This window comes from Heteronotia binoei, chromosome 6 (genome assembly GCF_032191835.1).
Source record: "Heteronotia binoei isolate CCM8104 ecotype False Entrance Well chromosome 6, APGP_CSIRO_Hbin_v1, whole genome shotgun sequence".
Taxonomy (NCBI): domain Eukaryota; kingdom Metazoa; phylum Chordata; class Lepidosauria; order Squamata; family Gekkonidae; genus Heteronotia; species Heteronotia binoei.
In genome coordinates, this window is record NC_083228.1 from 143,677,639 (window position 1) to 143,690,770 (window position 13,132).

At 48.7% G+C, this 13,132-nt stretch overlaps 1 protein-coding gene across 1 annotated transcript; it reads left to right on the forward strand.

The window, feature by feature from the left end:
• The first annotated feature begins 2,531 nt into the window (after positions 1 to 2,531).
• Positions 2,532 to 6,484, forward strand: LOC132574384 (receptor-transporting protein 3-like). The gene is made up of 2 exons (XM_060242746.1): positions 2,532 to 2,698; positions 5,917 to 6,484. The coding sequence occupies exons 1-2, from the start codon at positions 2,532 to 2,534 to the stop codon at positions 6,482 to 6,484; spliced, it is 735 nt and encodes a 244-aa protein (XP_060098729.1).
• Positions 6,485 to 13,132: the final 6,648 nt, after the last annotated feature.

The window sequence follows — 13,132 nt, forward strand, 5'->3', positions numbered from 1 at the left end:
TGGGCCAACTCAGAGACACCTCTGAAGTCGGCCCCAAAAATCCCTCCACCTGCAAACATCTAAAGGGCGTCCCCATCCCGCATTCACCGCGTCCTGGCCGCTCCACCCAGCTCAAAAAGCTACCACTGTGAAAGTGGTAGTAAATATCTGAGCTGGCCGTAAGTCGCCGGATTGCCGTGTGCCTGAGAAAGGGCGCACGCGAGGCGTCTTGGCAGTCTGGAGCTGTGAAGCTGCCCCAAGCTGTTCCAGGTTATTTTTTTTAGAGAAACCAATCAGAGCGCTGGTGTGCTTATGCGCACCAGCGCTTCCCCCACCCCACCCCAGGGAAAACAAAGGAATCCGGCTTCCGGGTCGCCTTCCCGTGTGGCGGCGCCCAGCCGCTTCATGGACGGGATGCCAGTGGAATGCGATTGAGCGTGAGGTGGCTCCAGGATGGCTCTTTTGGGGCCGTCCTGATTCGGGATGCCTCCCTGCCCCCCAAAAAATGCCCATCTGTTCTCAGCCAGGGACTCCCTGAAAGATTCTGCTTGCCAAAATGGTGAAAGGCTGCCCTCTAGTGGCTCCCGAGCACCCATCGTGGTGGTGTTTTGAAGCTGCCTCTCTTTTTTGCAATGAAGTCACCAGTGACTTAGAGCCCCGTGGCGCAGAGTGTTAAAGCTGAAGTACTGCAGTCAGTACCCTCTGCTCACGACCTGAGTTCGATCCCCGGCGGAAGCTGGGTTTTCAGATAGCCGGCCCAAGGTTGACTCAGCCTTCCATCCTTTCGAGGTCGGTCAAATGAGTACCCAGCTTGCTGGGGGGAAAGTGTAGAGGACTGGAGAGGGCAATGGCAAACCGCCCCGTAAAAAGTCTGCCGTGAAAACGTCACCCCCGAGTTGAAAACGAGTGGCGCTTGCACAGGCTAGCCTGATCTCATCTGATCTCAGAAGCTAAGCAGGGGCAGCCTTGGTTGGTACTTGGGTGGGAGACACACCAAGGAAGTCCAGGGTTGCTACGCAGAGTCAGACAATGGCAGACCACCTCTGAACGTCTCTTGCCTTGACCTGGGTAGTCCAGAAAGTCCAGAGTCACTCTGCAGAGTGGGATTGCCAATCCCCAGGTGGCAATCATACAACGGGAGAATCACGGGAAGATTGAAACCAAAACGAAAGACCGTGATGAAATTAGGGTTGCCAAGTCCAATTCAAGAAATATCTGGGGACTTTGGGGGTGGAGCCAGGAGACTTTGGGGTGGAGCCAGGAGACATTGGGGTGGGCCCAAGATAGGGTTGCCAAGTCCAATTCAAGAAATATCTGGGGACTTTGGGGGTGGAGCCAGGAGACTTTGGGGTGGAGCCAGGAGACATTGGGGTGGGCCCAAGATAGGGTTGCCAAGTCCAATTTAAGAAATATCTGGGGGCTTTGGGGGTGGAGCCAGGAGACATTAGGGGTGGAGCCAAGATCAAGGCTGTGACGAGCATCATTAAACTCCAAAGGGAGTTCTGGCCATCACATTTAAAGGGACGGCACACCTTTTCAATGCCTTCCTTCCATAGGAAATCATGAAGGATAGGGGCACCTTCTTTTGGGGCTCATAGAATTGGACCCCCAGGTCCAATCGTTTTGAAACTTGGGGGATATTTTGGGGAGAGGCGCTAGATGCTGTACTGAAAATTTGGTGCCTCTACCTAAAAAAAACAGCCCCCGCAGATACCCGCGGATCAATTCTTCATTATTTTCTATGGGAATAAATCTCCATAGGGAATAATAGAGTTCCCAGCAGACATTTCATAAGAACATAAGAACATAAGAGAAGCCATGTTGGATCAGGCCAACGGCCCATCAAGTCCAACACTCTGTGTCACACAGTGGCAAAAAATGTTATATACACACATACACTGTGGCTAATAGCCACTGATGGACCTCTGCTCCATATTTTTATCTAAACCCCTCTTGAAGGTGGCTATGCTTGTGGCCGCCACCACCTCCTGTGGCAGTGAATTCCACACGTTAATCACCCTTTGGGTGAAGAAGGACTTCCTTTTATCCGTTTTAACCTGTCTGCTCAGCCATTTCATCGAATGCCCACGAGTTCTTGCATTGTGAGAAAGGGAGAAAAGGACTTCTTTCTCTACTTTCTCCATTCCATTTCTCCATTCTCCATTTCTCCATTCTCCATTTCCCTCCCCTCCTCCTGCTTTCTGACTACCCTGAAGCGCGGGGGAGGGCCTCCAAACCGGGGGATCCCCTGCCCCCACCTGGGGATTGGCAACCCTATTAGCCAGCTGCGGCTTGATAAAGAAGAAGCAGCCAAGTCCAGAAGTACAAGAAAGCAGCTGGGGTTCAAGATAGTACAAGGAGGAGGAAGCGCCGCTTCACAAACACAGCTGCCTTTGGGTTTCGTTTCTCGCCAACCGTAATCCTGACCCTTGGGAGGGCAGGACAAATTGAAACCAGCGGGCTCCAGCAGAGAAGCAACTCCAGGAAAGGAGCAGAGTTCTGGGCGTCTCCACACCTTTCCCCAGCAAAGGAAGCCAGCCAAGGAAGCAGCCATGTCTAGAAGAGGGGGCTATAATGAGTTGCAGAGGTGGAAGGAAAGGTTTGTCCTGCTGATGAAGGAACATGAACCCCAGGACGTCTGGGCTTTGGATGTGTCCGAGGCTCTCAATCCCTGTCCACACGGATGGTACCAGTACCAGCAGAGACGCCTTTTTGCCAGGTAAGGTGCCCAGCAGGGGCGGACTAGGTCTAAAAATACTGGTTCCAAGTCGTCATAGGGGGCTCAACCCACAACTACTTGTATAAGAAATAAATTTATTTCTTTCTGAGAAAGGTTGGCTGAGCAGTCCTGTTAGAACGGATCAAAGGAAGTCCTTCTTCACCCAAAGGGTGATTAACATGTGGAACTCACCGCCACAGGAGGTGGTGGCGGCTGCAAGCATAGCCAGCTTCAAGAGGGGATTGGATAAAAATATGGAGCAGAGGTCCATCAGTGGCTATTAGCCACAGTGTGTGTGTGTGTGTGTATACTTTTGCAAAATAAATGTATATATATTTCAGTCATTACAGTCTGCGTATATTGTACATATTACTGGCAGTATGCAGTAAATACTAACTGTAAATACAGATGGCCTTTTCTCCAGGGAAGCTGATCTCTGCCAGCTGGAGATCAGTTGGAAAAGCAGGAGATCCCCAGACCCCACCTGGAGGCTGGCAACCTTAAATACAATGTAAATTTTAGCTGCATTACAGGAGTAATAAGAGCCGCGTAGCACAGAGTGTTAAAGCTGCAGGATTGCAGTCCTAAGTTCTGCTCACGACCTGAGTTCGATCCCCAGCGGAAGCTGGGTTGTCAGGTAGCCGGCTTGAGGTTGCCTCAGCCTTCCATCCTTCCGAGGTCGGTCAAATGAGTCCCCAGCTTGCTGGGGGGAAAGTGTAGATGACTGGGGAAGGCAATGGCAAACCGCCCCGTAAAAAGTCTGCCGTGAAAACATTGTGAGAGCAACGTCACCCCAGAGTTGGAAACGACTGGTGCTTGCACAGCGGACTACCTGCCTCGGCCGGGAGGGCGGGGTATAAATAAAAAAATATTATTATTATTATTATTATTATTATTATTATTATTATTATTTACCTTTTTTTAATACTCTGAAAAGAGCCCTGTGGTGCAGAGTGTTAAAGCTGCAGTACTACAGTTCTAAGCTCTGCTCATGACCTGAGTTCAATCCCCGGCAGAAGCTGGGTTTTCAGGTAGCCGGCTTGAGGTTGACTCAGCCTTCCATCCTTCCGAGGTCAGTAAAATGAGTACCCAGCTTCCTGGGGGCAGGGGGAGTGTAGAGGACTGGGGAAGGCAAGGGCAAACCACTCCGTAAAAAGTCTGCCATGAAAACGTGAGATCAACGTCACCCCAGAGTTGGAAACGACTGGTGCTTGCACAGGGGACCGTTCCTTTCCTACAGTAATAATATTGGGACTTCTATTATATTTTCAAGCTACTAAAAGGTCATTGTAGCATAGAAGTACATAATATCCCATTACACCTCTGTTATAGTTGAACAAAGCAGGAGTCAAGTGGCATCTTTAAGACCAACACAGTTTTATTTAGAATGTAAGTTTTCGTGTGCTCCAAGCACACTTCATCAGACGAGGGGATCAGGTATTGTGGCTGGAATGCATGCCGTTTGTTGATTAAGAGGGCAAACTAACTGATCACGTCGTCACATAAAGCAGTGTGGCTTGCCCATTTGGTCTGGGTAGCCATAAAAGGTATTTTTATAGATTGACGTTGATAAGAAGATTGGGCGGACAACTAGAATATACATATCCTTTTGTGATTTACCTAGATTTGCAGAAACACCATTTGGCAGGGAATTTTATTACCTGGGATATTACCTACTAATTTTATTACCTGGGATATTATCTACTAAGCAATCCAGACCGAATGGCCAAGCCGCACTGCTTTATGTGGCCACGTGATCAGTTAGTTTGCCCTCTTAATCAACAAACGGCATGTATTCCAGCCACAATACCCGATCCCCTCGTCTGATGAAATGTGCTTAGAGAGCACACGGAAGCTGACGTTCTCAATAAAACCGGGTTGGTCTTAAAGGTGCCGCTTGACTCCTGCTTTGTTCAACTGCTTCAGACCAACACAGCTGCCCACCTGGATCTACCGCTGTTCTAGGGACAGGGTATTTTTTTTCCTCCAATGCTACAGTGTGTGTGTGTGTCTCCACCCCACCCCCCCAAACCCAATATAAAATCTAATATAATTAGACCTACATGTTCCCCCCCGCCTTAATTCTTTCTGTGCATTTCAGCCTTTATGCATTATGCTTCTTCTTGAAGGTACTTCTGGACTCTTGCTCTTTTCCCCCCTCACGGTTGAAAATTCCCAGTTGGGGTCAGGGGGACCCCTCCCCAGTTTGGAGGTCCTCCCCCTGCTTCAGGTTTATCAGAAAGGGGGGTGGGTGGGTGGAACATCTGCTGGGCACTCCATTATACCCTACAGTGACTGGTTCCCATAGGGTATAATGGAGAATTGATCTGTGGGTCTGTGGGGCTGTTTTTTTTTGTAGGTAGAGGCAACAAATTTTCAGCATAGCATCCAGTGGCTCTCCTCAACACTCCCCAAGATTCAAAAAGATTGGATCAGTTCTATGATTCCTTCAAAGAAGGTGCCCCTGGCCTTCATTATTTATTATTATTTCCAAATGGAGGGAAAGCATTTAAAAGGCGTGCGGTCCCTTTAAATGTGATAGCCAGAACTCCCTTTGGAGTTCATGCTTGTCACAACCTTGCTCCTGGCTCCGCCCCCAAAGTCTCCTGGCTCCACCCCCAAAGTCCACAGATATTTCCTGAGTCGGACCCGGCAACCTTAGACTGACATGGCTATCTGTTTTAGGGTTGCCAATCCCCAGATGGGGGCAGGGGATCCCCCGGTTTGGAGGCCCTCCCCCCGCTTCAGGGTCGTCAGAAAGCGGGGGGAGGGGAGAGGAATGTCTGCTGGGAACTCTATTATTCTCTATGGAGATTTATTCCCATAGAAAATAATGGAGAATTGATCCGCGGGTATCTGGGGCACTGGGGGGGGGGCTGTTTTTCGAGATAGAGGCACCAAACTTTCAGTACAGCATCCAGTGCCTCTCCCCAAAATACCCCCCAAGTTTCAAAACGATCGGACCAGGGGGTCCAATTCTATGAGCCCCAAAAGAAGGTGCCCCTATCCTTCATTATTTCCTATGGAAGGAAGGCATTGAAAAGGTGTGCCGTCCCTTTAAATGTGAGGGCCAGAACTCCCTTTGGAGTTCAATTATGCTTGTCACAGCCTTGATCTTGGCTCCACCCCAATGTCTCCTGGCTCCACCCCCAAAGTCCCCAGATATTTCTTAAATTGGACTTGGCAACCCTAATCTGTCTCGATCTTTCTCCCACCAGGTTCGAGTGTTCAGGTTGCTCTAAGCACTGGAACTCAGCTTGGTCGTCCATTCTCTTCCACATACGCTTCCTAGGGAGCTGGGATCAGAACCAAGGCCAGGTGAAGATGTGGATGTTCAGACAGAAATGCCGTCGGTGTACGATGGCCAGGTACGAGGAGCCCGTCTTCAGCGAGAAGGCCCTGGAGACCATCCTGCACAATTTGGCTTGGAAGATCCTCGAGAAGAGCTACGGAGAAGCCAAGAGAAACCCTCGCCCTTGCGACGTTGAGGAAGTTGTGGAAGGCCCACACGATGAACGCAACTGCGAGGCCTGCCAGCATGGGATGTGTGTCGAAACACACACTCCCTGGCCGAAAGCGAAACCCACTTATCCTGCTCCATCGATGGAGCGGAAAGAAAACTTCACGAGATCTGCTTCTTTCGCTCCATCGACGGAGTGGGAGAGAGTCTTTGCAAGGCCTGTCTCTGTCACTCGGCCTACAGAGGGAGAGGAATGGCAGCAAATCTTGGCTTTTCTCTTTGTCGTGATTGTTTGTTTGCTTTTCTTGGCGTCCTACTTCCGATAGCGGGAGGGGGAAATTTGGCATGCCGATTGATTTTTTTCAAGCACAGTGTACTCCCTCTTCCAGCTCCCCCCTTCCTGTTTTCTTGGAGTCAGCCTTTCCTCTCAACAACGTAATCATGAATTGTTACCGGGCCTTGATTTGTGAAGCTCCAGAAAATGAATAGATGGCACTTTTTAGGACCCTCTACCAGGGTTGCCAAGTCCCTCGCTGCCTCCGGCGGGGGACTGTCCTTGTGCGTGCAAAGTGTGCGTGGTGCGATGATGTCGACTGAAAGCGACGTCATTGCACCGGCGACCACTCTAGGCATTTCTGGGAAAACTCTATGGTTTTCCCTGACATTCTAGCCATTTGGAAGGGGAAAACTCTATGGTACCATGGTATCTGACAGCGATGAAGATCCTGTGAATTTAGGGGGAGGTATTTGTGAGTTTCCTGCAGTGTGCAGGGGGTTGGACTAGATGACCCTAGAAATTCCCTTCCAGCTCTTCTAGGATTCTTCAGGAGGTGGTGGGCTCTCCTTCCTTGGAGGTTTTGAAACAGAGGCTAGATGGCCATCTGACAGCAATGAAGATCCTGTGAATTTAGGGGGAGGTATTTGTGAGCTTCCTGCATTGTGCAGGGGGTTGGACTAGATGACCCTAGAAATTCCCTTCCAGCTCTTCTAGGATTCTTCAGGAGGTGGTGGGCTCTCCTTCCTTGGAGGTTTTGAAACAGAGGCTAGATGGCCACCTGACAGCGATGAAGATCCTGTGAATTTAGGGGGAGGTATTTGTGAGTTTCCTGCATTGTGCAGGGGGTTGGACTAGATGACCCTAGAGGTCCCTTCCACCTCTATGATTCTATGATTCTAATTATAATATCCGGAGCTCATTTTGTAGCAGGAGCTCCTTTGCATATTAGACCACAGCCCGCTGAGGTAACAAATCCTCCTGGAGCTTACAGTAGGCCCTGTACTGAGAGCCCTGTAAGCTCCAGGAGAATTGGGTACATCATTGGGGTGTGGCCTAATATGCAGAGGACCTCCTGCTACAAAATGAGGTCTGATTAATATCCCTGACAAGCAGGTATCCAATCGAGACTTAAAAACCTCCAGTGATGATGAATCCACCACCTCACGAGGGAAACTGTTCCAGTAATCTGTTACTAGCTTATCTGACCTAGAAAAAATCCTTTCCCGGAAGGGCTTCCGGGCAACTGGTGGAAGATTTGGAGATGGGAACATGGGAGGGGGCTGTGATGTTTTGTGCACCGTTATATCAGTTCTAGTGAAAATCCAGAAGTGACAGAGGGTAGCTCTAGGCATCAGCAGAAGCTCTGATAGAACCATAGAGTTTCCTGCAGTTCCTAGCATTACCAGTTTTCACCAGGAGTGATGTCACGGCACACAAAATGCCACTGTTTTTGACTCCCAGTTGCTTTAAGCACCAGTAGGCCACAGGACCTACTGGAGATGGGGGATCCTCTGATCTGACTGGGAGACTGGCAAGTCTACTTCCTGTCCCCGGTAATGCCGACCACCCAGATGATAAAGGAGAGGAAAACCCACCTCTCAAGTCATCCCTGAAGACATTCATGGTGGATGCAGCTTTCTAGATTCTGTAGCCACAAAAAAACCACAGTAGGGTTGCCAATCCCCAGGTGGGGGCAGGGGATCCCCCGGTTTGGAGGCCCTCCCCCCGCTTCAGGGTCATCAGAAAGCGGGGGGAGGGGAGGGAAATGTCTGCTGGGAACTCTATTATTCCCTATGGAGATTTATTCCATTAGAAAAGCATGGAGAATTCATCTGCGGGTATCTGGGGCTCTGGGGGGGGGCTGTTTTTTGGGGTAGAGGCACCAAATTTTCAGTACAGCATCTAGTGCCTCTCCCCAAAATACCCCCAAGTTTAAAAAAGATTGGACCAGGGGGTCCAATTCTTTGAGCCCCAAAAGAAGGTGCCCCTATCCTTCATTATTTCCTATGGAAGGAAGGCATTGAAAAGGTGTGCCGTCCCTTTAAATGTGATGGCCAGAACTCCCTTTGGAGTTCAGTTATGCTTGTCACAGCCTTGATCTTGGCTCCACCCCTAATGTCTCCTGGCTCCACCCTCAAAGTCTCCTGGCTCCACCCCCAAAGTCCCCAGATATTTCTTGAATTGGACTTGGCAACCCTAACCCACAGGTTCTTATCACGAGGCCCAGATTTTCGAAATGACTTTGACACAGTTGATTAAATTACATTTTTAGACTTTTGGCACTCGCACGAGGATTTGTTTTTGCATACAGCTACACAATCCAGGGCGTCACATTGCATTTGCGATGTTTTTGCTTTTGCACAAGTTAGGTCGCAGCAAACAATTTTGGCTCATTTTCCCTGGAAGTTCAGGAAAGGATTTGTGTTGATGTAAAAGAACCCAGGTGGGCAGTCGTGTTGGTCTGAGGCAATAGAACAAAGTAGTAGTCTAGCAGCACCTTTAAGACCAACTATGTTTTATTCAGAATGTCAGCTTTTCTCATTACATTATCTAAATACATATACTAAACCCATCTTCCACTATATTTTAATGTATTCAGTTTGGTGGTGGTTAAGTGTGTGGACTCTTCTCTGGGAGAACCGGGTTTGATTCCCCACTCCTCCACTTGCAGCTGCTGGAATGGCCTTGGGTCAGCCAGAGCTCTGGCAGAGGTTGTCCTTGAAACGGCAGCTTTTGGGAGAGATCTCTCAGCCCCAACCACCTCACAGGGTGTCTGTTGTGGGGGAGGGAGATAAAGGAGATTGTGAGCCGCTCTGAGACTCTTGAGTGGAGGGCAGAATATAAATCCAGTGTCGTCGTCTTCTAATGGCAAACTGGAATGATTTTTATCATGCACGTTACATTTTAAAAAGTAAATGAGGGGGACAGGAACACCTCTGGGAAAGACATGTCCTCAGTTTAATGCAGACTTGCAAGCAATAGAGCAATTAACAGACTCCATTTATTGCCTTGTGATACTCTCACCATCATTTATTTTAAAAGGTGAGTTTCCTAGATAATGCACACTGAACTAATTCTATTTGAGATGGAGCATTCTGCACTCTTTCTGCTTCTGTGGCCACATGCCTTTTGTCTCATCACTTAGGAGAACATTTCACACAGAAGCACTGTGAGCATCAGTGCATATATAGATTCTGTATGAGTGAACACATGCAATGACATAAACTTTTTCTGTAGATGTCCCTCTCTTCTAGGGTTGCCAATCCCCAGGTTTCACAGTGTTTTTTCTAAGTTGCTACTAAGCGTTACGCTGTCGTTTCCGTTTTGCCTAATCTCCATGTGGGGGCAGGGGATCTCCCGGTTTGGAGGCCCTCCCTCCGCTTCAGGGTCATCAGAAAGCAGGGGGGTGGGGAGGGAAATGTCTGCTGAGCACTCCATTATTCCCTATGGAGTCCGATTCCCATAGAGTATAATGGAGAATTGATCCACAGGTATTTGCGGGCTGTTTTTTGAGGTAGAGGCACCAAATTTGCAGCAGAGCATCCAGTGCCTTTCCTCAAAACACCCTCCGTGTTTCAAAAAGATTGGACCAGGGGGTCCAGTTCTATGAGCCCCGAAAGAAAGTTCCCCTATCCTCCATTATTTCCAGTGGAGGGAAGGCACTGAAAAGGTGTGCCGTCCCTTGAAATGTGATGGCCAGAACTCCCTTTGGAGTTCCATCCTGCTTGTCACAACCTTGCTCCTGGCTCCACCGCCAAAATCCCCCAGATATTTCTTGAATTGGACTTGGCAGCCGTACTCTCTTCAAACATTAAACATGGCACCTAATTCAGTTTTGTATCAGCTAGGCAAAATTTCTTTCATTCTCCAGAGCTGCTCTTGTTATTTAACTATTTTTTCCTGGGTTTTTTTGCTATAATGCCGGTGCCGTTGATGGTTTGTTGGGAAGCTGTGAATTCTTTTATTTCGTTTGTTTGCCCAGCAGCCTTGGATACTATATATCAGATGGCTGAATATAAATACTTTAAACAAATAAAAATAAATAAACATGGCAACGGGGCAAATAGTGAATGTAGCATGTATATATCTTGAAATCTGTAACCTGCCCTCGACTCGCAAATGGCACAAGAGAAGCCAGAGTTTTTGTCGAACTACCAGGAAATATTTTTGGGCACTTTCTTGTATGCTTGAATTTGTTATCTTTAAATAAACCAGTCTGGTGTAGCGGTGAAGTGTGAGGACTCTTCTCTGGGAGAAACGGGTTTGATTCCCCACTCCTCCACTTGCAGCTGCTGGAATGGCCTTGGGTCATCCATAGCTCTTGCAGGAGTTGTCCTTGAAAGGCAGCTGCTGGGAGAGCCCTCTCAGCCCCACCCACCTCACAGGGTGTCTGCTGTGGAGGAGGAAGGGAAAGGAGATTGTGAGCCACTCTGAGACTTCAGAGTGGAGGGCGGGATATAAATCCAATATCATCTTCTTCCTCCTCCTCCACTTGCACCTGCTAGCATGGCCTTGGGTCAGCCATAGCTCTTGCAGGAGTTGTCCTTGAAAGGGCAGCTGCTGTGAGAGCCCTCTCCAGCCCCACCCACCTCACAGGGTGTCATGGGGGAGGAAGGGAAAGGAGATTGTGAGCCGCTCTGAGACTCTTCAGAGTGGAGGGCGGGATATAAATCCAATATCTTCATCTACCTCACAGGGTGTCTGTTGTGGGGGAGGAAGGGAAAGGAGATTGTGAGCCGCTCTGAGACTCTTCAGAGTGGAGGGCAGGATATAAATCCAATATCTTCATCTACCTCACAGGGTGTCTGTTGTGGGGGAGGAAGGGAAAGGAGATTGTGAGCCGCTCTGAGACTCTTCGGAGTGGAGGGCGGGATATAAATCCAATATCATCTTCTTCTTTGTCAAGAATATTTCTAAGGTTTTTGTCTTGAATATTCAGACTTCTGGTGCAAGCCCATGAAAATCTCAGTCAGGGAGACGGAGCACATGTGTGGGTCTATGAGAGACTGACACAAATGGCACTGTGCAACGTTGTGATGTCACTTCTCGCTGCATAACCGGAAATGACATTGTCGTGTCACAGGATGCTCTAGGATTTCCCCAAAACTCTATGATACAAATCACAGAGTTTGGGGAGAGTTCTGGAGCGTCCCACAACGTCATTTCCCCCAACACCATGTAAATAACTTCTGATTATGCAGCTAGAAATTTATCTATTTATTTATTTGTTCCATTTATATCTCGCCCTACCCCCCCAAGGGGGGCTCAGGGCGGCTTACAATACAAAAAGCTAACAAAGATCAGTTTAAAATACATTAATAATTATACAATAAAATACATAAAACTCACATCAATATGCACTATGCTACCTTTTCGTTAAATCAATTCTTCAAGTATTCCAGTGTTCGATATCCTGATGTTCAAGTTTAAATATTCAGGCATCCCGCTATCAATTAATTGTATGCCAACCGGAAGAGGGCTGTTTTACAGGCCCTGCGGAACTGTTCAAGATTCCGCAGGGCCCTCACCTCCTCCGTGAGCTGGTTCCGCCAACAGGGGGCTGCAATCGAAAAGGCCCTGTCTCTGGTCGCTTCCAGGCGGGCCTCCTTTGGCCCAGGGATTATAAGGAGGTTCTGAGACCCCGACCTCAGCACTCTCTGGGGAACATGTGGGGAGAGACGGTCCCGAAGGTAGGCAGGTCCCAGGCCATAAAGGGCTTTAAAGGTCATAACCAGCACCTTGTACCGAACTCGGTATGTTATCGGCAGCCAATGCAGTCTCCGGAGCCCCGGCTGAATGTGCTCCCGTCTAGGGAGCCCTAACAACAGCCGGGCAGCGGCATTCTGCACTAGCTGCAACTAAATGCCATTGCAGGACATTCCTTTGACGTCCCCATTCCCCTCCCCCTCACCTCCTTACTATTCTGGTTGTCCTTAAAGGGTTTTTTATTACTTACATAGTTTGTAAAAAAAAAAGGTAAAGGTAGTCCCCTGTGCAAGCACCAGGTTGTTACTGACTCAAGAGGGGATGTCACATGGGGACATATTCTTGGCAGACTTTTTACGGGGTGGTTTGCCATTGCCTTCCTCAGTCATCTACACTTCCCCCCCCGCAAGCTGGGGACTCATTTTACTGACCTCAGAAGGATGGAAGGCTGAGTCAACCTTGGGCCGGCTATCTGAACCCACCGTCTGCCGGGATTGAACTCAGGTTGTGAGCAGAGCTTGGACTGCAGTACTGCCGCTTACCGCTCTGTGTCAACCTACAAAATTTGTACTTGCCTTTCTGCCCACACAAGGTAGCAGGAACTCCTTTGCATATTAGGCCACACCCTCCTGAGGAAGCCGATCCTCCTGGAGCTTACAGTAGTCCCTGCACTACGAGCTCTGCAAGCTCTTGGAGGATGGGCTACATCGAGGGGGTGTGGCCTAATATGCAAAGGAGTTCCTGCTACAAAGAAGGCCCTGAAGGTGACTGATGATTTGAGACATACATGGTGAAATCACATTCTAAAACTATTAAGCCCTGTCAACACACATCATGAAAACAGTTGATAGACAGCAGTAAAATACACACTGATGCGGGATTACTTTTGTACACCTCACTGTACCCTCAGTAACCCAAACCCCAAACAACCTGCAGTTATCAGAAGGCTAATACATACTTAATAACAGATAAGCTTGATTAGACTCCAAGT

Coding starts and splice junctions, on each gene's coding strand:
- LOC132574384 (XM_060242746.1), top strand. CDS start 2,532: ATGTCTAGAAGAGGGGGCTATAATGAGTTGCAGAGGTGGAAGGAAAGG. Junction 2,699..5,916: donor CAGAGACGCCTTTTTGCCAG/GTAAGGTGCCCA, acceptor TTCTCCCACCAG/GTTCGAGTGTTCAGGTTGCT.